This window comes from Tamandua tetradactyla, chromosome 13 (genome assembly GCF_023851605.1).
Source record: "Tamandua tetradactyla isolate mTamTet1 chromosome 13, mTamTet1.pri, whole genome shotgun sequence".
Classification (NCBI taxonomy): domain Eukaryota; kingdom Metazoa; phylum Chordata; class Mammalia; order Pilosa; family Myrmecophagidae; genus Tamandua; species Tamandua tetradactyla.
Window position 1 is genome coordinate 34,132,818 of NC_135339.1, and position 26,508 is coordinate 34,159,325.

A 26,508-nucleotide genomic window follows, 5' to 3' on the forward strand; every position below is an offset into this window, starting at 1 on the left:
CTTTTTAAAAATTACTTCCTGTTTCTTAAATGCATTTTATTACTTCTTTGACAGTCATACTTTTAAATATACTTTATTTCTTGACACCTTGATTGTTATCCTTGTTTTTCAAGGTTTACTTGCAATAGATGTAAGTCTGATGATAATATCTTACAAATTAACCATCCCAAAACTGATTTCTGAACATTTCTACTAAGTAAAGACATTCTGTTGTACTAGTAGTGTATTAATTAGCTGATTGAGTTTAAATTTTGTTTTTGCTTTGTGTTGTGGAATAGGTACTAGAACCACAGAATGTCGACCCTTCTATGGTTCAAATGACCTTTCTAGATGATGTTGTTCAGTCTTTGTTAAAAGGTGAAAATATCGGCATTACCTCCCGACGCAGGTCTCGCACCAGTCAAAATAGCAACATTGTTCACGTATGTATATTATTGGTGATGGGCTGTTGTAAAATATTTTTCTTAGGCTAGTTAGGATCAGTCTGTAAACAGTCATTGTTAATTGGTTATTTTTAGGGTCACTATACACGTGCCCAAGCAAATAGTCCCAGACCAGCAATGAACTCCCAAGCTGCAATACCAAAACAGAATATACACCAGCAGCAGCAACAAAGAAATGTCCGTCCAAATAAGAGAAAGGGCTCAGATAGCAGTATACCAGATGAAGAGAAGATGAAGGAGGAAAAATGTGATTATATAGCACGGGGAGGTAGGACTACTTTTTTTTTCCTTAAGAGAACAAATAAAACAAATACATTAAAAATATGTATTTAATATTGATGTGAAAAATGAGGCTTTTTTTTTTTAATGTTACAGAAAATCCTAAAAGTAAAAACAAACACTTGACGAATAAAAGAAGGAAGCCTGAGGAGGATGAAAAGAAACTAAATATGAAAAGACTACGAACTGACAATGTTTCAGACTTTTCTGAGAGCAGTGACTCAGAAAATTCAAATAAGAGAATAATAGATCATTCATTAGAGCAAAAGCCAGAGAATGAATTGAAAAATAAAAACTTTTCAAAGATAAATGGAGAAGAAGGAAAATCCCAGAATAACGATAGGGCAGGAGAGCAGACACTAGTGGATAGCCAGACTCCCTGGAATCATATACAGGAAGATAAAAAACATGAAGAAGCAGAGAAGCTGAAATCACTTGACTCTCAGGTTCAAGAGAAAAAAATCATCCATTCATCAGAACAGGCCACACTTTCTGATCATAATCCTAATGATTTACTTCTTCAGGAAAGCAATATGGGAAAGACACATACAGTGGAATTATTACAAAAGGATAAGTATATATCCAAACCACCTACACCAAAATGTATTATTGATATTACAAATGACACTAATTCAGAAAAGGTGGCTCAGGAAAACTCAAGTACCTTTGGCCTTCAGACACTTCAGAAAATGGATCCTAATGACTCAAAACATTCTATTGCAAATGCAAAATACATGGAAACAACAAAACAAGATTCTGACCAGAGCTGGGTTAGTGATGTAGTTAAAGTGGATTTAACGCAATCAAGTGTTTCTAATGTTTCTTCAGGAAATGATCACCTGAATATGGAAAAAGAGAAAAATCAGTATATTCCTTACATGTCTTCTTTAAATGCAGTTTCTGCCACAGAAGATGGTAAGCTGCATAAGCAAAGTCCCCCTCCAGAGACCACAAAATCTAAGCTTAATACTTCAGCAGATGTTCCCAAGACAAAATCAAATCCTTCACCCGAAGTTATTAAAGCCAAAATTACCCATTCTCCTGATTCTGTAAAGTCTAAGGCCACGTATGTGAATAGCCAAGTTGCTGGTGAAAGGAGGCTGGCAAATAAGATAGAACACGAATTATCAAGATGCAGTTTTCATCCAGTTCCTGCTCGAGGCAGTACATTGGAAACTACAAAGAGCCCTCTTATCATTGATAAAAATGAGCATTTCACAGTTTACAGAGATCCTGCACTTGTTGGGCCAGATACAGGAGCTAATCACATCTCACAGTTCTTAAACCAGCATCCTTTTCCTCTTCATTCCTCATCCCATAGAACCTGTTTAAATCCAGGTACCCATCACCCTGCCTTAACTCCTGCACCCCACTTACTAGCTGGATCATCCAGTCAAACTCCATTACCTACCATTAACACTCACCCTCTGACTAGTGGCCCACATCATTCTGTTCATCATCCTCATTTACTTCCTACTGTGTTATCTGGAGTGCCTACTGCCTCCTTACTAGGTGGCCATCCACGACTAGAGACTGCCCATGCCAGCAGCTTGAGCCACTTAGCGTTAGCACACCAACAACAGCAACAGTTGTTACAGCACCAGTCACCTCATCTTCTTGCACAAGCCCATCCTTCTGCTTCATATAATCAGCTTGGACTTTATCCAATTATTTGGCAGTATCCAAATGGTACACATGCATACTCAGGACTTGGTCTCCCTTCTTCTAAGTGGGTTCACTCAGAAAATACAGTTAATACAGACACTTCCATAAGGAGGGTAAGTTGCATTGCAGTTTCCTACGTATCAGTAATATGCATATGTTCAATAATACATGTTCAAAGTGTTTTTTGAATATCTACTGAATTTAGTTTTAGATAATTTCTTCTTAGAAAATGTTAAAATTTTCCAGTAATAATGAACCTTCTGATACTTAGTAACTTTGCAGCAGTAGAAGCTGAAATCTCAGAAGTCTCTTCATAAAAAGAGTTAAAACAAGTAAAACTTTAAAAATTCTTTCAGATACAACCTATTACGAAGCATGAATAACCTCATAACTAACTATCCATAATTAGCTTTGTACATTAGCTAATTATTTAGTACATATCCATAATTGTTTTGCTCAGCTAAATACCTAGAAGTAAAATTTTGTAGTCAAGATTTATATCATTTTCAAATTGTTCTTTATTTAACATATTTTTGTTTATTTGTTTTTTTGCATGGGCAGGCACTGGGAATCGAACCTGGGTCTCCAGCGTGGCAGGGAAGAACTCTGCCTACTGAGCCACCATGGCCCACCTGTTTTGTTTGTTTGTTCGTTTTATTGTGAAATATAACATATATACAAAAACAATAAATTTCCAAGTATATTTTAGAAAGTAGTTGTAGAATAAATTTTAAGATTTTGTATGGGTTAGTTCCACAATATTTAGTTTTTTCTTCTAGTGCACCAAGACATTGGAGAAATATCAATATAATGAATCAGTGGTCATACTCAATTGTTATATTGTATTCTCTCTGTTATACTCCTCCTTCTTTTTAAATAACTTAACAGTTGTTTAAATAAAAACAATAAATTACGATGTGTCACCACAATTAGTTGTAGAACAGATTTCAGGGTTTGGTATGGGTTACAATTCCACAATTTTAGGTTTTTACTTAGAGCTGCTCTAAAGTACTGGAGGCAAAAAGAAATATCAGTATAACGATTCAGCAATCATACTCATTTGTTAAACCTGACCTCTGTATAACTCTGTCATCACTTTTGATCTTTCTCCCTTTAGGGGTATTTGGGCTATGCCCCTTCTAACTTATTCATGTTGGAAGGGGCTGTTGATAATGGGATAAGAGGATAAAACTAGTTGATGTTCTGTTAGGGCTATCCTCTCTGTATTTCAGGACTTGTCTGGTCCAGGGACCCATCTGGAGGTTGATGGTTTTGGAGTTACCCTTGTGCATGGGACCTTTGTAGAATCTTATATAAAAGAGATACCAATTTAATGATTCAGCAATCATATTCATTTGTTAAATCCTTCCTTCTCTGTATAACTCCACCATCACCTTTGATCTTTCTGTCTGTCTGTTAAGGAGTGTTTGGGTGATGGCCATTCCAACTTTTTTCACTAATATGGAGTGGGGAGATGAAACTATATGATGTTCTAGAGAGGCTGGGCCCTCTAGGTTTCAGGACTTATCTAGTCCAGGGACCCATCTGGAGGTTGTAGGTTTCTGGAAAGTTACTCTAGTGCATGGAGCCATTGTGAAATGTTATATATTGCCCTAGGTATTTGTGTTTGTCAGGAATGATTTTGTTTGGGGTTTTGGCAAGTTATGATAAATAGCAATGTCTAACTGAAGCATGCATAAGAGTGACCTCCCGTGTAGCCTCTCAATTCTATTTGAACTCTCTTGAACCTGTACAGCTGATACCTTGTTATATACTTCTTTTCCTCCTTTTTGTCAGGATGGCATTGTTGATCCCATGATGTAAGGGCCAGGGTCATCTCCCACGCCTCCAGGGAGACTTTCATCTCTGGATGGCATGTATCATATAGCAGGGAAGACAATGGTTTCACTTGCTGAATTGGGCTTAGAGACTGAGTGAGGCCACATCTGAGCAACAAAAGAGGTCCCCTGGAAGTAACTCTTAGGTGTACCTATAGGTAGGCTAAGCTTCTCTGCCACATACATAAGCTTCACAAGAGCAAGCCTCACGATCAAGTGCTTGGCCTATTGATTTGGGTGTCCTTAATATTTGACACAGTATCAAGGGTTTCCCCAGTGGTAAAGTTTAATAGTTCCATATTTTTTCTCCCATCCCTCAAGGGACTTTGCCAATACTTTTTTTTTCTTTTTTTATTGTATAATAGAACATATATACAAAGCAAAGAAAGAGAAAACAATGGTTTTCAAAAATAGTCTTCAACAAGTAGTTACAGGACAGATCCCAGAGTTTGTCATGGGCTGCTATACCATCATCTCAGATTTTTCCTTCTGGCTACTTCAGAATATAGGAGAATATAAGGAATAAATATTTTCTTATTATCCCAATTGACTTATTTTTTCTTTTTTGTGAAAAATAACATATACAAAAAAACAATAAATTTCATAGCAAAACCCAACAGTTAGTTGTAGAACAGATTTCAGAGCTTGGTATGGGTTACAATTCTACAGTTTTAGGTTTTTACTTCTAGATACTCTAAGATACTGAAGACTAAAAGAAATATTAATTTAATGGTTCAGCAGTCATACTCATTTGTTAAATCCTACCTTCTCTGTATAACTCCACAATCACCTTTGATCTTTCCATCCCTCTCTTTAGGGGTATTTGGGCTATGACCATTCTAACTTTTTCTTGTTGAGAGGGGCTGTCATTAATACGGGGTGTGGAGATGGAACTAACTGATTTTTTTTGAGAAAATGGCCCGTCTAGATTTCAGGACTTACCTAGTCCAGGGAATCATCTGGAGGTTATAGATTTCTAGAAAGTTACCCTAGTGCATGAAACGTTTGTAGAATCTTATATATTGCCCTAGATGTTCTTTAGGATTGGCTGGAATGGTTTTGGTTCAGGTTTGGCAAGTTATGATAGGTAGTAGTATCTAACTGAAGCTCGTAGAAGAGTGACCTCCAGAGCAGCCTCTCAACTAAATTTGAACTCTCTCAGCCACTGATACGTTATTAGTTATACTTCTTTTCCTTTTGTCAGGATGGAATTGTTGATCCCATGGTCCAAGGGCTGGACTCATCCTTTGGAGTCCTCTCCCACATCACCAGGGAGATTTTCACCCCTGGATGCCATGTCGCACGTAGGGGAGAGGGCAATGATTTCACTTGCAGAGATTGGTTTAGAGAGAGTGAGGCCACCTCTGAACAACAAAAGAGGCCCTCCAGAAGTAACTCTTAGGCATACCTGTACATAGGCTAAGCTTCTCTACTACATACATAAGCTTCACAAGAAGAAGCCTGAAAATCGAGGGCTTGGCCTATTGATTTGGGTGTTCCTGATGTTTGGCACAATATCAGGGGTTTTTCCTAGTGATAAAGTTTAATAGTTCCATAATTTTTCTCCCATCCCTCAAGGGACTCAGACAGTACTTTTTTTTTTGGCCCTGGGGTGTAGGGACAAGGGGTGCATGGCATGGGCAGGCTCCAGGAGTCGAACCTGGGTCTCCAGCATGGCATGCGAGAACTCTACCACTTGTGCCGCTGTTGCCTGCCTCTTAGCCAGTACTTTTTGCTTAATATACTCTGGGATGTCTCCAGGCATTACGTTAAGCTATACAGGATTAAAAGCTCTCATTTTTATTCTGGGCTCTCTGTGTTTGGATTGTTGGAATGATCTATCTGGACAAATTGAGTTAAATTATGTGCTACTGAAAATTTAGGTTCTAAACATAATAAAACTTTCTTCCTTTGGTCTCAAAGAGTAGGTGAAGTTCTAAAATACTGGCAGTGTCTTCCTTAACCCTGTTTGCTGAATTACCCTAATCCCAAACTGATCAGCTTCGTTCTTGTCTCTGAATACCAGATTATTTAGAATACTGTATAATATAGATTATACATGTATAGAACAGCCCCTAAAATTCAGTATCAAAGTATTCTTAAAAGGCAAATTGTATCTGCCTCAGGATAGATTACATTGATGGTACATTACAAGATGTGACTAAGATTCTTGTTTTATTTAGGAGACCCAAGGAAAGAGATTCCTAGAATTTTGGGGGGAAAGTTGGGGCTGTGATTCTTTCTACCTAGCAAGGTGTTGCTAAAGGTGATGGTATAGGGCTCTTTTTCCTTCATGGAATGAATGTTTTCCCTAGCCTATTCATTTTCATATTAAGAAATGGTTTTTGAGGGCAATACCAGTTCCAGTATCAAAAATGGAGAGAAGGGTGTCACTATTAAACTCCTATCCTTGATGAAGCCGAGATACCTTTCAGGTATCCCCCAGAAGCTTTGTTTTACCATATTTTCATCATTTTGACAGCTTTCTGAAGTTGGGTGAGATCCGTGGTAGATATGTTGGAGGTAGCCAATTTGGAAGACTGCTCGAGAACGTCTCATTTACTTTAGGGTTAATAATTGTTTACACACAGCCTTAGTAGTACCAGTAGATACAAGGATGATGTTTATCATGCCAAAATTTTGACAAGAAGAGCCATTATATTCTGGGTAGCAGTGGTGACATTAGGCTGTGGTTATGAGTCCCTCCAAGTTGTGATGGATGAGCATGGTGGTAAAGAACACCTGATGGTTGGTGGTGTAAGATGCAGGGTTCACAATTTGGAAGGTATTTCTTATGATTTATTACTATTACAAGCAAAATTCTTTGAGCTCTACTTTAATTTGCACTTCAGCCTTCTTTAGTGAAGTTAGCAGTAAATATACATGTTTTATTCTGTACCAGCTGTCCCAAATTTGATGTTGACAAGATCTCAATTCTAGAAAAATTGTGATCCTGAGCTTCCCATTCCCATTCTTGATGGTGCCCTTGAACTTTCTTTATAAAAACAATAATGTTTATAGTTTAGGGTGACATGGAGTACATTTGGGCTTTGAAAATGTAATTATCTGCCATTACAGAAAAAAGTTAATTATTGGGCAGGCAGCAGCGGCTCAGTGACAGAGTTCTTACCTGCCATTCCAGAGACCCGGGTTCCATTCTAGGTGCCTGCCCATTTAAAAAAAAGAAAAAAAAAAGTTAATTGCTTTTGGTAACAAAAATTAGCAAATGAATTTAATTATGAAGTTCTTTTTATGAAGAAATATATTTTATGAATAGCAAATTCTGGTTTTGCTATTAGCAGCATATATTTTTTGATGTTACATAATTTTAGGAAATGTTAATAAGCCTGCTGCTTCTCTGTAAATTTATATTAAATGCAGTGATTTTAAATTTTGCTTTTAGAAAATATAATAAGTTTCTGGAAATTCCTACTTTATCACTGAATAGTTTTTTACATGACATGGGAAAAAAATCTCTACGATTATGTTGGTTACTCATTTGTCTATAATTTTTCATAAAATGAATTTAGAGTTGTGTGCTTCATAAATATACTGTTGTTAAAGGCATTTTGTTTTATTATGTGTAACTTTTTCTACCAACTGAAGTTTGATTTTCTTTAAATAGAATTCTCCCAGTCCTTGGTTACATCAACCCACTCCTGTCACCTCAGCGGATGGCATTGGGTTACTTAGTCACATTCCTGTCAGACCTTCCAGTGCAGAGCCTCATCGGCCTCTTAAAATTACAGCGCATTCCAGTCCACCCTTGACAAAAACTTTAGTAGATCATCATAAAGAGTAAGTTGACCAATGCTTAAAACTTATAAATACCTCTCATAATTCTTCTTAATTTACTTTCTAAGCAGGTAGTTTTAGGTTACTAAATGCCTTAGAACTAGGGGTTGAAGAAGTACTGTTTTATTTTGATATACTTTCTAATTTACTCGATCATATTAAACCAGCATTCAAAGAAGTGTTTTCCTTTCATAATAGAACAGTATTGGATACAATGATGTTACTTACAAATACTGTATTAAGCAACAAAATATGGTTACCGGAACTTTTGTGTATTTTGTCTGCAGAGAATTGGAGAGGAAAGCTTTTATTGAACCATTACGATCTGTTGCATCCACATCAGCAAAAAATGACCTGGATCCAAATAGGTCACAGACTGGAAAAGATGGTCACTTACATAGGCATTTTGTGGATCCAATATTGAATCAGTTACAGAGGCCACCCCAAGAGACTGGAGAGAGACTGAACAAATATAAGGAGGAACACCGCCGAATCCTTCAAGAAAGTATTGATGTTGCACCCTTTACAACTAAAATCAAGGGCACTGAGGGTGAGAGAGAGAATTATTCCAGAATAGCATCCTCATCTTCTAGCCCTAAAAGCCATGTCATCAAACAAGACAAAGATGTAGAACGCTCAGTATCAGATCTTTATAAAATGAAGCATTCAGTGCCTCCAAGTTTGCCCCAAAGTAACTATTTCACAACATTGTCTAATAGTGTCATCAACGAACCACCAAGATCTTATCCATCCAAAGAGATTTCAAATATTTATGCTGAAAATCAGAGTAATAGCCTTGCAGCAGCAACTAATCCTCAAACTCTGACTTCATTTATATCTTCTCTTTCAAAGCCTCCACCTCTGATTAAACACCAACCAGAAAGTGAAGGTTTAGTAAGCAAGATACCTGAACATGTTCCCCATCAAATTGCATCTCACTCAATAACAACCTTCAGAAATGACTGTAGGAGTCCTACTCATTTGACAGTTTCTTCTACAAATACACTCCGGAGTATGCCTGCTTTACATAGAGCACCAGTATTTCACCCCCCGATTCATCACAGTTTGGAAAGAAAGGAAAGCAGCTATAGTAGCCTTTCCCCTCCAACTTTAACTCCAGTGATGCCAGTAAATGCTGGTGGAAAAGTTCAAGAATCACAAAAGCCTCCAACTCTAATACCCGAGCCAAAAGACTCTCAGGCAAATTTCAAGAGTTCTTCTGAACAGAGTTTGACAGAAATATGGAAATCTAATAATAACCTCAACAAAGAAAAGGCTGAGTGGCATCTGGAGAAAAGCAATGGAAAGTCACAGGCTGCTATGGCATCTGTCATTGTACGTCCACCTTCCAGTACAAAATATGATAGCATGCCAGCAGTGCAGTTAACTTCAAAAGATCGAGTTAGTGAAAGATCTTCAACTGTGGCAAATCAAACAGATTGCTTCAAACCAGCAGAAGCTGGAGAGAGTGGAAGAATCATTCTGCCAAGTATGAATTCAGACAGTGCTCACATAAAATCTGAAAAAAACTTTCAGGCTGTCTCACAGGGCAGTGTTCCCGGTTCAGTCATGTCTGCTGTAAATACAATGTGTAATACCAAAACGGATGTATTCACATCTGCTGCCACTACCACCAGTGTTTCCAGCTGGGGTAGTTCAGAAGTAATTTACTCTTTATCAAATAGCATTTTGACTTCTACGTCCTTAGAATGTACCTCCTCCGAAAGTGTCAGTCAGTCAGCAGCTCAAACACAAGAATGCAAGGTCAGCTCCACAGCATCAGTTACACCAGCCAGTAGTAAGACAGGAAGTACTATTCAGCCCAGCACTGGATTCTCAGGTACAACTGATTTTATCCATTTAAAAAAGCACAAGGCAGCTTTGGCTGCAGCTCAGTATAAAAATAGTAATGTCAGTGAGACTGAACCTTATCCTATAAAAAATCAGACGTCTTCAGCCTCCCTTCCCTTGGATAACACTGTGGTCTGTAGTACAATAAACAAAGCAAACTCTGTTGGAAATGGGCAAGCATCTCAGGCAAGTCAGCCAAACTACCATACAAAACTGAAAAAGGCCTGGCTTACTAGACATTCAGAAGAAGATAAAAATATGAATAAAATGGAAAATTCAGGGACCTCTGTATCTGAAATCATTAAGCCATGTTCTGTCAATTTAATAGCCTCTACATCTAATGATATACAAAATAGCATAGATAATAAGATCATAGTTGATAAATATGTAAAAGATGATAAAGTCAGTAAGAGAAAAACCAAACGATCTTATGAATCTGGCTCTGAAAGTGGAGACTCAGATGAAAGTGAAAGCAAGTCAGAGCAAAGGACTAAACGGCAGCCTAAGCCAACTTACAAAAAGAAGCAAAATGATTTGCAGAAGAGAAAAGGTGAAATGGAAGAAGATGTAAAACCCAATGGGATTCTCAGCAGGAGTGCCAAAGAGAAAAGTAAATTGAAGTTGCAGAGCCATAGTAGTGGTGGTAAGTTACTTTGTTTTACGTCAGGTGAAATGGTCTGTATGTTCTAATACTGATGTATGGTTCTCTAAATATTAGTGAACATAAAGGCATTTTTTTGTCTTTGTTTACGTGCCTTGGTATTATATAATTGTTCATTGACCTCATCTCTATATTGTATAGGTGTTTTGGAGGTAAAAATACTTACCTTCCTATTTTTAAGAGACTTATAGAAATACATTTGTTTTTCCTAGCCCTCATATTGGCAAACACCCATTGTATAATTTTTTAGTTACTTAGAATTTTGACCATTTCTAAGAACTGTCCAAATGCAGTTGTGGCTGTCAAACCAAAAGTGAATTTTTAACATGAGCTCTTTATCTATAATGGAATAATGGGAAAAGAAAACCCATTAAAGGTAATTATTTCAGAGTAGTGTGGCTGCTGTGCCCTTTATCTCACTGTTTGTCATCTGGTGACAAAATTGGCAGTTTTTTGAAATTAATATATAGTAAACTATTAATGTTATTCATTCGAACAATCCTCAAACATTTTTTAAGAGTTAGGGAGGAGGAGCATGTGGTTTTGTTGTTCATTTCTATATTAAGAACTTCCATAAGAAGAGAAAGTTCAAAACTGAAAATATTTCTATTTCCTTTGTGGCTAGGGCAGGGCAAAATAAGTGATGCTTACCAGTAATATTTACTGTTAAGTATACCTGTGTGTTTTTACTCTAGAGGGAGTTTTTCTCAGTTTACCTGTAACTTTTTAGGTATATTGTACAATGCAGAAAGCACTTAATAGTTTATATCTGTGTATTCATCCAGATATAAAATATGAAATAGCTGATACTATGGGCATTCAAGAAGTAGTTTTATAATAAAGAGCTTGAAGGCTCTTTTATTTTGTGCCACATGTCTGTGTGGAAACCAAAGGCAGAGTGAAGGAGAGAAAAACAGGAAGATAGAATCATAAAAAGACAGTCAGAAAGTGAAAGAACAAAGGAAAACAAGCTCAACTAGAGACAGAGGCTGAGGGACTGAAAAACAAATACAGTCAGAAAACAGAGGGAGACTGACAGTGAAGGAACATACCATTTATATGACTATTGGATTTATGTACAGTATTGTTTTTCCCATGTGTTTTCATATCCCCAGTGAATTCTTAACAAGTTTATTGTCACAAAAATTGTTTCTCTTCTGTCTCACATATCATTTCTTTTGGTGTTAGGTATTCAAATATTTGAGTTTAAATTATAGAAAACAGAGATAGGAACCTTCTAACTTTTAACATTAAGAAAATTCTTGTTAATTAATATTCATAAAATTAGCTCTTAACAATGTACATATGTTGTTTTCATTTTGAGACTGAATGTATATGTTCCCAAATAAAAGTTCTAAGATGAAGGCCAGCATTAGTGCTTTCCATCTGTCCCAAAGTTGTTGGCATTTAGTCAAGTCTCAACTCTTTCATAACTAATATTTAGCTTTAGAAAGGTTATTTTAAATCCCATTTGTACCCAAATCCAAAATAATAAAGTGACTATTAATGCCATCTATTAGTTATTAGTAGAGTTAACTTGCTTTTATTCCAGGCCATCTAGAAAAGTTAGCTTAAGTTGGGAATTCACAAATCAAGGAACTTGGAGGGTGACTGGATTATCTACTTTATGGATTAAATATGACCTTTTTCTTATAGTGTTTAATGGGGTTGCCATCAATCGTACTCAGTCAGAAATAATTACTTAGGCCTGCTCTTACATGATGTAATATGACTATATACATTATGAATACATATATAGTTATATATACTCTATACATGTTTCTTAGTAAGTGCATTCTAAACCAGATAAAATAGATTTTACTTTATCAGCTATTTTGTAATGCCTTCATATCTGCTGCTTTTTGTTATTGACAAATTAAAACTCTGCTTCTTCTCTATGACTAGTTTTTACATAATTTTATCACCTTAAATTGCCCACCAAATTTAAATATAAATCCTGTGATACACAAAAACCAGTGTTTGACTATAATCAGAGTTTGATTTCTATATTTAAAAAAAAAAGTTTCTTAATGATGGCATTTGAGATTAAAGTTAGCATGCATTTGTTTTATTTATTCTTCCCAGTTTTTTAATGCTAGACCAGCTATTTATGGAATTGCTATCAGTAAAGAGCTATAATTGAAAAGATTTCTATGGTGTAAAGGAAGCATTATGTTATGTGTGTTTTTTGTTTGTTTATTTATTTTACGTGGGCAGGTTTTGGGAGTTGAACCTGGATCTCTGGCATGACAGGCAAGATTTCTGCCACTGAGCCACCGTTATACTGCCCGAGTTATATGTTTTATGTTGAGCAAGTGAAGTGTCTTAATGTCAAACTTTTAAATTTAATATCTTTAATATAAATATCAGTAGATTTGAAGGATGAAGTATATTTATTGCATAAACACTATTTCAGCAAAATGTATAAAAGAAGTTAGCTATAGTCATGTATAGCCTAGTCTAAAAGAAATGATATCAAAAGTTGCCCATATGAACCAGGCCTTCATATCTCTCTAATTCATTCATTTACTTTTTTTTAAGTGCTATTTTGTGTCACAGAATTAAGATTTGCTTTGAAATATTTGGTTCTTTATTATAGTGTTGTGTAAATTGTTCACCTTAATATGGTAATCCATGCTTGTTGAAACATTCCATTATCTGGAATTAAAAGCATGTTACTTAAAAGTTATTTCTTAGTCAAAATAGATACAGATTAAATTTAGTTTCTTCTAATGTAATTTAAGAAGCAGTAAACTATTGGAAGCAAGTGTGCCAAACAAAAATGTTATCAGCGGGGTAACATTTCTCTTGTTCTTTCAGACTTAGGAAATTCTGAAGTTTTAAGTTCTGTAGGATAAATCTGCCTTCATACATTGAAGGCAATACACAGTCAATCTTTAGCACAAGCCTCCTAGAAACATTTTCTGTCCCTAAGTAGTATGTATGCATGTGTGTGTGTGTGTGTGTGTGTGTGTGTGTGTGTGTGTGTGTGTATTGCATGGTTTTGTACATGTGCTTCTCTAATAGATTAAGTCAAATGACTCCTTGTCCTAAATTAGAGGCAGTGGATGGGAGAGCATGTAGTTGTAGGAAAACCAGGCAGCAATCCTAAAACTATTTAATAACTGTGCTTGTTTTAAATGGGCCTCCTTGAGTTCAAACAGAATTCTTCCTATATTGAAATATGTGATCTTTCTGTGATTGTATTGCTTACATCATGAACACGTAAATGATCATGGGCGCTCTGGGCCAAAGAGTTCTATTAACAAGGTGTTTCTTTTAGAAATTTATGTAAAAGTTGTATGATCTTGGGAGAATATTTGTATCTCTGTTCCACCAAATAAGAAAATACAAGATTAGGAACTATAGTTTATTCTTTCACCATGACAGAAATAACTATATAGATATTATTATGTTTGATTAACAGATATATGGGCAGTAACCAGTTAGAATGTAGTTAGAGTTAACAGATATTTGTCCCAACATCTTGCTTTTAAATGCTTTTTTTAAAAAATTTAATTGGCAAACTGTATGTATTTTTTTATTCCTCCTGCTCCATAGATGACTGATTACTTGAGCTAGTGTTTATATTATTGTTTATAAATATGGGGAAAATTATGTGGAATGTGATGAATAGATTTATTTTATTCCTGAAAAGTTAGTGTGTATAGCACATTTGAGGTTTTTTCCTTTAGACTTATCCAGTGCCGTTTTTTTTTTTTTAAATCTTCCTGCCATCAAAAAGTGAAACAAGTTAATAGTAGGATTTTTTTGTTTACTTCCTTTAGGTCTTGTTATTTTCTAAAAGAAACTGCTTTTCTCAATATGTTGATAGCATATGGGAGAGCATTATAAAAAGAAAGCTATATTAAGAAAAACATAGCTTAGTATTTCTTAGCTCCACTTCTCCCAAATACAGATTATAAAATCACTACTTGTCTTAATGAGCTATATTTACCTTGCAGAATCAGATTAAATATTTCAGGTCAACAGAAGTATGTTGAAACTATCCTGTTGTTACTATAAGTATACTTGTGGTCTTTAGGTTCTTCCTGTGAGTATTGAAAGAATTTCCTCCTACAGAACCAAATTTCTGTATAGAAGGATTATATTCAATTATAAATGTACATGGTATTAACATGAAAGATTATCATGTTTGCTACTATATACATAAGAATATTTTTATGTAAATATTTCAGCCAGCAGAAAAATTTATATGTACTTACTTCTGTATTTCCAGTATGCTCATATGATAAGAGTCTAGATTGTTTTTATTAGTATAATAATAGATAAATAAAAATAATTACTGGTGATTTTTTAGTTATGAATGAGAAACCTAGAATTCTAAAATGATCTCTTTGCTTCTTTTATACATTCTTAATTGATTCAAACTTCATCTCAAGAAGTATACTTTTCTGTAAACATTTTCTTGATAATATTTTCCTAATTTTACAGCTGGCATACCTCGTTCAGTATTAAAAGATTGGCGTAAAGTCAAGAAGCTGAAGCAAACTGGGGAATCCTTTTTACAGGATGACTCCTGCTGTGAAATAGGGCCTAATTTACAGAAATGCCGAGAATGTAGACTTATTCGAAGTAAAAAAGGAGAAGAACCAACTCATTCACCAGTATTTTGTAGGTTTTATTACTTTAGACGGTAAGTTGATAATAAGCGAATGGGAAAAAAGTCTACTTCTTGGGTATCGCAAATTATATTATTAATTTGAGGATCCTTTTGGAAGTGGGCTTCTTTGATCTTGCATGTCTTTGAAACAATATAAAGGAATATTTAGCTAAAGAAAACATTTTAGTACCAAATTTAATAATAGGTAACTATTCACATTACTATTTGTGTTCCATCTGGCCTTTCTCTTAAAGATTTATATTTTTCTCATTGAGAATTTATTTTTGATTGAAGAATTTTTTTTTTTTACACATTTAAACCAAAGCTTAAGGTACTTAAATTTTACCATAGTAATCACAGAGTTTATAAGTGAAGGTAAGCCTTCTAATAAGCTCAACTTTAATCAGTGTATTACGTTGGAATACCCATACTTTTCTTTTGTTAAACATGCATATTTATAACAGTAAAAATGCAGGAGTTGTAAAATGACAAGAATGTTGACATCATGTCATATTTTACCGGTTTTGTAACAAAATATAAAACGTACTTGTTATTTCTCTAATTGCTATTTTAATATTAGTATTACTAAATAATACTTTAATACTATAAAACACAGATAGATTTGTAAAAGTTCATCTAAGGAATAGCTGGGTAACCCAGCCAGTAAAGACTAGTTAATGATCAGATCGGGAATCGGTCACTCCTGGGTTTGAATCCCAGCTCTGTCCCCAAGTTTCCTATGTTGTGTTATTAAGTGTGATAAGACCTCTAAGAAAGCCCTTAATATAGTACCCAACACACATTAAATGTTCGATTGATGCAGGCTGTAGTGATTCTCATAACTATCATTTCTTCCTACGAAATTGAGAAACTTTGCTCCCTGAGTATATTATATTGGTGGCCCAATAGAATAGGATCAGACCTGGTTATCTGTTTCTCATTTCTTCTTTACTTCATGGTCTTTGTAGCCAAAAAGCTCCAAAAGACAGATAACTTCATGGAATAGTTGTAGGAGATGGTATGGAAGTGCAGAAGAGATAAAAAAAGGAATCAGTAAAAAAGTAAATTTAAGGAGATAGAATCTAGGAGAGTCTTGAAGGAAAGAATGTTGGGTAGAGATTATAGAACAAAGCTGGAAAAATATAGAAAATAGGGGTGAAAGGAATGTTGGTTTGTCCATTTAAAAAATACAAAGCAGTATGTAATAAAAGTCAGACATCCTCTGTCTGGGTTAACGAGTGAAGGGATTAAGTGCAAGATAATTGAATAGTAATCACCAGCCAGTTAGAGAATGGCAGTTCAGCATTCCAGTTACTCTAAACTTATCTGAATATAATACTTAATGTTAATTGGGTGTCAGAAGCTGGAAGGAAATAAGCACACTAATTGGGTTTCTAAGGAAACTATTAAGAGTCTTTTTTTCACTCTGAATCATTCTCAGTGTCATTTCAATTCATCAAAAATGTATATATATTCAGTGTTTTTTTGTTGTTGTTGTTTGTTTTTTTTGGTATCTTCCACTGAAACTCTTAAGGCAATCTAGGACATTTTCAGCATTAGAGGGTTCCTGATTAAGATTATATATAAAGTAATAGTTTTTCTCTGGACAACATTTGACTATTTTAATTCTTGTCACTCATCAAACACTTGGACATAGTCTTCATTTGGTTAGAGTTAAGTAATTAAGTATAAGCAATGCGGGAAAATTAAATTTTGATTACTTAACATTAATGCTGCTTATTGACATTTATTTAACACTACAGGAGTTATTTAAATTGAGCAAAATAGGTACAGCAGTTTATTTTCTCTGTGTGTGTTTGAGCTACCCTATTTTCCTGTTGTTGTTTTTTTTTTTTTCAGTTAAATAAATTTACAACTTTTTAAAAACTGGACTTAGATTTTCTTAATACGTCAGTATCTAATGCTTTTATTTTTAATGTTTCAGGTTGTCATTTAGTAAAAATGGAGTGGTTAGAATAGATGGTTTCTCTTCTCCTGACCAATATGATGATGAAGCTATGAGTTTGTGGACACATGAAAATTATGAAGATGATGAACTAGACATAGAAACTTCTAAATATATCTTGGATAAAATAGGTGATAAATTCTGTCAACTAGTAACATCTGAGAAAACAGCTTTGTCCTGGATAAAAAAGGATGGTAAGGAAATTAAATAATTACTTAAAACATACAACTGTACAAATTTCATTTTCAGAATTTCTCCACTAATTATGTTTAATCTGTAGAAGTCCCCAATCTTTCCTAGTCTTGTTTTTATATTTATTTGTTTTCATTTTTGTTTCTTATTTTTTATAATACTTGTTTATGTACAGTATACCCATATATACCTAACATCACAAATATTTTTCCGATTGAGGATGAATTGAATAGTTACAAATTAATGAAATCACAATGATATTTCACTACTTTAGCCACTATTACATTAATAACTTAATATAAAAAAAGACATTTTAGATGAAAAATTGGGGAGTTTCCACATTTGCCAGGTAAGGACATAATCACTGATTTATAGTCAGTCTTTAGAACCAGGTGGATTTGTGTTTGAGTCGGAGTTCTGTAAAATGGAAATAACTACATCTTAACATTTATTTAGAATATATTACGTACAGTACCTTGCATAGTGCCTAACATAGTAGATGCTCTAAATATTAGTTTCTTTTCCTTCCCTACCCTTAAAGCAGTGATTCTCACATAGAAGTGACTTTGCTCCCTGCAGGCAACATTTGGCGAATTCTGGATACATTTTTGGTTGTCTTAACTCAGAGGTGAGAAGGAGGGGTGTTCCTACTAAATGGATAAAGACTGTGAATGTTCCTAAACATTCTACAGTACACAAGATAGCCCCCCACAACAAAAAATTATTAAGCTCCAAATGTCAAAAGTGCCAAAATAGAGAAGCCCAGCCCACTCTGCCTTAAGTGTAAACCATTTTTATTTTTCAAATGGTTTACATATTTTCGTCTGTGTGAGTCTTCTGAAGAAAATTACTAAGTTGAAGAAGTCTGTGATTTTCAGTTAACACAGCATTTAAAGTTTCTTGTGTTTGCCTTTTGTTTTGGCTGTATTTCAGCCAAAATTGCCTGGAAAAGAGCATGTTTGCCTTTAAATCCTTGTTTTCTCTGTATTTCAGCCAAAATTGCTTGGAAAAGAGCAGTGAGAGGAGTTCGGGAGATGTGTGATGCATGTGAAGCAACATTGTTTAACATTCATTGGGTCTGCCAAAAATGTGGATTTGTGGTCTGCCTAGATTGTTATAAGGGAAAGGAAAGAAAGAGTTCTAGAGGTTGGTTTATAACTTTATATAAATTGAAATTTTCTATAATATTCATTCTAATCTTTAAGATCACTGATCTGGAAAATTATTAATATAATTTTCATAATTTAAAGATCATATGTCTTAAATTATGAATATCTTATTAAAGAAGTTTTATGTTTATTTTTTAAAAACCACCAGTTTATTGTCAGATTTTCTAGAATAAAACTGCTTTCATGTCTTTTAACCTGATTAGTGGTTCTCTGTTCAAGTAGTTAATTCCTAATTTAGCCCAAATTCAAGTTAGACCTTGCTGTTTTCAGATTCCATTATGTGCAGAAGGCTCAAGTCCCTTCTAGAATGTGCTAATTATACAATCTTGCATATAAATGACAATTGAATACTTCCTAGTGTGAATTACTTTTTCTAAATGTTTTTACATAAAGTTCACATCAAAAGATTCAAGAATATTCTAACATGGGCACCATTCCTTCCCTAGAGAATTGAGAAGAATCTTTATATTTTAAAACAACTTTTAAAAGTAAAGTTTCTAGTTTCTAAAGTAAGTAAAATGGCACACAAGTAGTGTTCTGCTTTTTAATAGAGCCTGAAGATAATGTAAAGTTAAACAAGGAAGTAATTAAATGTGCCTCTTCTCATGCTTTTCCTAAAAGTTTACCACAGCAATTTTGGGAACTGCTACTAAAGTAATAGTTTCTAGTACTGGTAGCCTGAAAAGTTGGATTGTGTGTTTGGGTAAAATTCTAATGAAATGGTTAGCTATCAGGAAAATGCAAACCATTCCTATAATGAGATAGCACTTCACACCCACTAGAATGGCTACTGTTAAAAAAAATAGCAGAAATTTTAAGTGCTGATGAGGATGTGTAGAAATAGGAACCTTGTACATTGTTGATGAGAATGTAAAATGGTACCGCCACTGTGGGAAACAGTTTGGCAGTTCCTCAATAAGCTAAATGAAGAACTATCATATTACTTGGCAATCCCATCCCAAAGTATTGAAAGCAGGGACTTGGAGATATATTTGTACACCAATGTTCATAGCAGTATTATTGACAATAGCTTAAAGGTGGAACAACCCAGATGTTTATCAGAACATGAACGGATAAAAAGAAATTGTGGTTTGTACGTAAAATGGAAGATTACTTAGCCCTTAAATATATGAAGTTCTGATACATGCAATTACATGAATGAACCTTGATGACACCATGTTGAGTGAAATGAGCCAGACACAAAAAGGCAAATATTGTATGATTCCACTTACATGAATTTGCTAGAATGTACAAATGCATAGAGAGAGAAAGTAAAATACAATTTAGTAGAAGTGATGATGGAATGGGTTGTTAATATATAATAGGTGTAGGGTTTGGTTTCTATTGGGGGTGATGAGAAAATTCTAATAATGGATGATAGGGTAGCACAACATAGAGTGTGATTAATCCCTCTGAATGTTATGCTTAAGAGTGGTTGATATGCAACTGTGATGATATTGTGAATTACTGATTATATATGTAGAATGGAATGATCAGAAGTTAAGAATGTTTGAGTTTGGTGTTTTTGGTTATTTAAAAAAATTTTTTTTTAATTTTAAAGAAAGGGTGGTTGAGAAGGAAAAGTGTATGTTGTACATGTATCCACAATTTTTAAAAAATAGCACCTAAAAATGCAATGACAGGGTGGGCCACATGGCTCAGTGCAGACTTCTCGCCTGGCATGCTGGAGATCCGGGTACAATTTCTGATGCCTGCCTATGAAAAAAAAAAAAAAAAAGGCAATGACAGTTAAATGTAATCCATGAACCTGTACTCTGTATATAATGAAGAAGTAGAAATGTCTCAAAAGAATTCTTTTGGTTTTTAGGGGAAAAAATGGAATATAAACTGAAAGCTTTATATCGATGTTAGAGTTCTTGAACTTGATAACTGTAACTCAAGGTGGTTAATAAGTGAATCTCCTTGTTCTTGGGAAATGTACATGGGAGTACTATGTGTTCACAGAGCATGACATAAACAGCCTACTCTCAGATGTTTGGGAGAGAGCACAAATGTGGCAAAATATTAAAATTCGTGAATCTGGGTATATGAGGGGTTAGGGTATGGTGAAATTTTCTGTATGGGTTTATATGTTTTTTGCAACTGCCCCGTTAAGCATGAAATTATTTCAAAGTGAAAGGTATAAGAAAAAATATTTCCAATGAAATAAATTAGAATTGTTAATTATAAATTGAAATAATGTTTAGTGACAGTGTACAACGTCTTAAAACAATGCCATCTCAATGCAGTTGATAGAACTAGCTACATTGTTATAACTTTGTCATGTGTTTTATATTCCTCTTTCCTGTTAATGAGTATGTCCTGTATTCCTTGAGTTGTATTATGTTATCTATATACCTTCTTATTTTACTGTTAAATTGATCAGAAATGCACATCAACTAGATTTAGAATGTGGCTTTATATAGATGTAATCAACGTAGTATCTAAAGGATAATAAGCACTTATAAAACATTTATGTGCTACTATGTAGTCTTTGGAGGGAAAAGTCTGTAAGCTTTGAAAATGAAACTGGATTTGAATTTTATTTACTCTAAGGCTCTCCAACAGCTCTAGATTTTTTTACACTAAATTTAATTGGTTTTATGATATTTATTGAAGCTGATATAGCCACATCATGAGTAGCTGTCTGTCATTAAATTTATAGAGAAAGATCTCCTTGATCAAGGCAGTGAATAATTTTCCTGTGTATAATATGCCCCTTGCTATTCCTTAATATGCTTACATTTCCAGGTATGAGCCATGTTTGAAGGCAAGGTTAGCAACTAAGTACTAGGTATACAGTAACAGCTTTTCACATGTTTCATGATAGTTCCTTTACATATCTTTGAATTAGCAGTAGCCTCAAACTGGTGTCATTGTGATGTAGTAGGATCCAGCAAAAGCCCTTTTAGGCACAGAAATAGGAAAGAAAGAAAGCAAGATTAGCTATAGAGAAGCAATCAGACAGAGAAGAGAGAGGTGACTAATATATTGATGATAAAGTGGTCATTTAGAAAGGCTATCGTATTCATTCTGTATCCCTGTTTTAATAAAATTCACAGATCAGCAGAAATGTTTTTTCTGGCTTTTTTTTTAAGAACAAAACATTTGAAGTCTAATATTGGCCTGTATATGACTTTTAAGTGCTTTTATGCAAAACATCACATTTTAAATTCTAAAACCAGGAATGATTTAAACTAGCTATGTTACAATCTTACAGATAAAGAACTGTATGCTTGGATGAAGTGTGTGAAAGGACAGCCTCATGATCACAAACATTTAATGCCAACTCAAATTATACCTGGTTCTGGTAAGTATAAATACACATTATTAGTATAACAGCTCTTGGTTGCTTCACATTATATAAGAGTATAATAGTATATTTAATCTTGAAATTGTTCTTGCTCAAAGTTATTGGAAATTGTCTAATAAAACTAACATGATTCCAGTACCTCAGTGATGAAAAAAGCCACAGAGGAACCATTTTAGAAAATAAAGCTAGAGTGTAATGAAACAGCCTATTGGATTTATAATGAAAGGTCTCTTAAGTTTTTTGATCATACTTGAGTTATTAATAATAGAATTGAGAAAGAACAGGAATAGAAACTATAAATTTGGTTGAATGATCAAACCTGAAATAGATTGATTAAGGGCAATATGGAAGAAAAGGAGAACATTGAAGAAGAACTAGAAAACCCTGTTTCCAATTATTAAGCATAACATGGTAATAAAAATGTTTTAGTCTTAATAATTAATGTTAACCTTTTTATTAACTGCCTAACCTTTTATTAACTGTCATTTTATTTTGTAGTTTTGACAGATCTTTTAGATGCAATGCATACTCTTAGAGAAAAATATGGTATTAGATCCCATTGTCACTGCCCTTACAAACAGAATATACAAGTTGGAAATGCTTCTGCAATGAATGGTGTGTCTCAGGTAAGTAAAACGGTCTTTGTTCAAATAAAATGCTTGGTTAAATTAATCAACTTTGTTATTTGACATGTATGACCTGTGTTTATGAATTATGTTGTCTTTGTTACTATGTAAGAATTTATTATAACTAGTAATTTTAACTACAAAAAATTGAAAATAAAGAATTAAAAACTTAAATTGTTCTCCTCTTGTAGGTTTTGCAAAATGTTCTTAATCACAATAAGAAAATATCTCTGTGTATACCTGAGTCTCAGCAGCAAAATACCCCTCAGAAGTCTGAAACTAATGGCAACAGCAGCCCCGAGAGTGATGTAAGCACAGAGAGCAAATTAAGTCCCCCAGAATCCCAATCACCTCTGCACTGGTTAGCAGATCTTGCAGAGCAAAAAGCCAGAGAGGAAAAAAAAGGTAAATATTATTACTTGTGTATATATTAGAAAGTATATATATCTTCTATAACCAACAATGTACTTTTGGAACAATTTGCATTTGTCAGTTAGTTGCCTGCATAATGGCTGAGGTTCACTAAAACATTTTGTATTTTCTCATTAGTAATTCCATACCTCCTTTTGATTATATTAAAATTAGTTACAGAATCATTTGTGGTTGAACATCAATAAAGCCACCAGAGCAATAGATTTGTAACCTATCTATGCCTTCTGCCTGTCTTGGCTATAGCATTTTTCATATGTGACAAATACAAATTCAGCTACATGTCCTGGATGTTGAGGAAGCCCTTTTCATATCCAAACTGTTTGACTCCATTTTTGAGGGATCTAATCCATCCCCTGGTGTGTGTTCAGGTGATTTAATCAGTAGTGCTACGGTTTTTACCTCCCACTATAAAATGTACGGTGTCAGTTTTCTTTGTACTTTAGCAGTTTTAATGGTGTTAAAATATTTTATTTCAGAAAACGAAGAATGTGCCCTTGAAAAACAAATTAAAGAAGAAAGTGAACAAGACAATCCTGATTCTCCAAACAGAACATCACCTCCTATATCCCATTATAATGAACAAGGTTCAACCTTAAGAGATTTACTGACAACAACAGCCGGCAAGCTACGTGTGGGCTCTACAGATGCTGGCATTGCTTTTGCACCAGTTTATTCAATGGGACCCCCAGTAAGTGTAATGCCAGATATTTTACTTTATTACAGACCTTAAATTTAGATGATTTGGCTGTGAACTACACAATAAACAGCTGCAGATGACACACACGTACCACATTACTAAACACGTTCCAATTTGCAGTATTACTTAAACAGAAGTGTTTTATCTTTTCCCAGGTAAAAATTGTTTGTGAAGGGAGCTTTTTGATGCCAGAAGTGCCTTAAGATACACCTTCTAGAATTTGAAAAACATAAATCTAAAAAGATATATCTACTTAATAGAAATGAATTTTATATATTTAGAAATTAAATTTTGCTGTAACCATTTCACCAGATAATAAACTAGAATAATGTGTACAGTGATTCCACTTACCTATCCTTCTGCCCGAGGCCTAAAACAGTTTAACTGTAGGAAAGCCACTTTTCAGAGTTCTATACCCCTGGCAGCAACTCTTGGGGAGATCACCAAATTTCTGGTATTTATTTGTCAGGAACACCATACAGACTGAGGATTCATATCTACTAACACGATTGCATATCCTTGAACGTACAATGTTTGCATTGGTAGTGTGCTGTGTTAATAGTAACCCAAATTATAAGTTTAAAAAATAATAGTACATAGGAGTAGTATATATATCCCCTTAAAATAAAATTAAAAAGTTCTGGTTTTATTTCTGTTTTAATAGAGTAGCAAAAGTGGAAGGACTATGCCAAACATTCTTGATGACATAATTGCTTCAGTTGTTGAAAACAAAATTCCACCAAATAAAGTCTCCAAAATAAGTGTAAAACCTGAGCTTAAAGAAGAGCCTAAAGAAAGCAGAAAACCTGACATGGATGAAAGCAATAAATTGTACAGTGATATACCCCATTCTTGGATATGTGAGAAACACATATTATGGCTTAAGGATTATAAGAATAATAGTAATTGGAAGCTTTTCAAAGAGTGCTGGAAACAAGGACAGGTGAGTATTTTAAGCATATTTTTAACTGAACTGCAGCTGGTTGAATAGGAAAAATGATTCTTTCCAAAGAAATAGTAATCATGTTTGGGGGAAGATAGCAAAAACATCATAGAGGTTACCAAAATGCTTGTTTCTGAATTGCTGTTTTTTGACCAGATTTACATAAAATTAACAGGGAAGCTCTGATTATTTGATGTTATATTTTTATCTGTCTGTGAAGAAAAATTTAATAAGTGCATATATTTACAAAGTCTACTCCCTCCCTCTTTTAAACATTTTTTAGCTTTGTTTGGCTAATGGATTTATACCCACTAGTAAAATATTAGCCAATATTAGAGCTTTTTCCTTGAGCCTTTGAATACTATAGATGTTTGTGCCTTTGTTTATCCATGCAACATTTATTTATAAATTAGTTCATCAAATCCTGCCAAAAACTCCTCCATTATTTAATTGTGCCCTAATAAAAGTGATTTTCTGTTTGACCAAAGTGTCATATGTTTGAAATAATTTAGATATACAGTAATGCAAAAATTATGAAAAACTTCAAGAATATGTATGATTTAGTATTGTTATTAATTTATTAGTTGCTTTCTGGAATACTTTTGTTTATTTGATAGATAATTGTTGAATACCTAATAAGATTCACTCTTTGTGGTAGGCATAAGAGATGTAAAAATGAGTAAGATTTGATTGAGAATTTTTTAATGCAGTGATTCTTATTCTTTTTAGGTCGTTGATCCCTTTCAAAATCTGATGAGTGCTTACTTCACTCTTCTTTCCCCAGGAAAGAAAAAAAACACCTGTGTATTGGTTATATTCATGATTTTGTATATACTTTTTCGGTGGGGACTCCATGTATTTCTTTGAAGCCCTGAGGCTTGGTTGCAATTTAGAACATCTCATTTTATATGGGCTTGAAGTAGGAAACAGGCACACAAATGAAATGTTTTTCATAAAAATGTTGAATGTTCTAGAAACTTTGTTCAAGGTGCTGTGGTAACCCCAAAGATGGAATGACTAAGCTTAGGGTACTAGTTCAAAGAGGATACTCTGAGTGATGTTTACTCTGCTTCAAAGGTTATGTGAAATTTTGTTAGATGAACAAAAAGGTGGAGATACTCAGGAGCTTCGGGTGTTTGGGGAACTGTAAGTTGATTGTTTTGTCTGGAACATAGATAAGAGTTCTGTGGGAGAGTGTTAGGGAAAAGGAGGTCATCAGGAGAATGATTATGAGGGACCATTATACCCCCATGCTAAGGAGTTTGAATTTTATCCTGTATGTGATGGTTTTAATTGAGAAATCACATTGACTTTGTAATGCAACTGACAGTAGATTGAAAGTTGAATTAGAGGGGAATAATACCAGAGGCAACAAGTCTAATTAGGAAGCCTTTCAGTATTTCAGGAAGATGAGGATGGTAGTCTAAGAATTCTGCCTTGAATTATTCTAATGTACTACTTAATTAGATTCTCTCAAAGCTGCTGACTTCCATAATAAGAAAGAATGCCATAAAGTTAAGATAGGAGTATTATTGGATAGTAACAGTAGGAGCTGGGAATTAATATGTGAATTGTTAAAAAAAATAGTTATCTTACAGCTGGAGCTATTTTAAGGGTTAGATGTATTATTAATCCATTGAAAGAATGTTTAATGGAGCATTCAACCAAGTCATTGGCCAGGCTTTAGATTTTTTTTTTTTTTTTTTTTTTTTGATTTGTCTTTGGTGATAAGAATCCTAGCTAGAGGTTGTTCTGCTTTCATGGTTCCCAAATTGTAATTATCTTAAATTTTGAGTACCTAATAAATAGCATCTTTTGCCAGAAACTCTTTAAATCACAAGTCACAACTTTCTGTGTTCTCTATATTTCAGACTTATACTTCATGTAAAATAAAGTAATTGAAAATAGTACTGCATTAGGTTACCTTAGAGGTGTTTTCACATTATCATTGGACTTCTAGAAGCTACAAAACTTCCAATTGATAGTTGCTAGGTTAGAAAGCCTGGAAAGAATT

The 26,508-nt window shown here is 34.2% G+C and overlaps 1 protein-coding gene across 10 annotated transcripts in view; it reads left to right on the forward strand.

The window, feature by feature from the left end:
* JMJD1C (jumonji domain containing 1C) overlaps positions 1–26,508 on the forward strand; it is a 326,266-nt gene that overhangs the window by 279,727 nt on the left and 20,031 nt on the right. For all 10 annotated transcript variants that reach the window (XM_077125157.1, XM_077125158.1, XM_077125160.1 and 7 more), the window contains 13 exons: positions 279–422; positions 519–711; positions 819–2,500; positions 7,851–8,023; positions 8,308–10,514; positions 14,988–15,189; positions 17,102–17,316; positions 18,308–18,460; positions 21,704–21,793; positions 22,295–22,422; positions 22,614–22,827; positions 23,331–23,542; positions 24,216–24,494. In XM_077125157.1, coding sequence (XP_076981272.1) covers positions 279–422; positions 519–711; positions 819–2,500; positions 7,851–8,023; positions 8,308–10,514; positions 14,988–15,189; positions 17,102–17,316; positions 18,308–18,460; positions 21,704–21,793; positions 22,295–22,422; positions 22,614–22,827; positions 23,331–23,542; positions 24,216–24,494 — 5,892 coding nt within the window. The remainder of the gene's footprint in view (positions 1–278; positions 423–518; positions 712–818; positions 2,501–7,850; positions 8,024–8,307; positions 10,515–14,987; positions 15,190–17,101; positions 17,317–18,307; positions 18,461–21,703; positions 21,794–22,294; positions 22,423–22,613; positions 22,828–23,330; positions 23,543–24,215; positions 24,495–26,508) is intronic.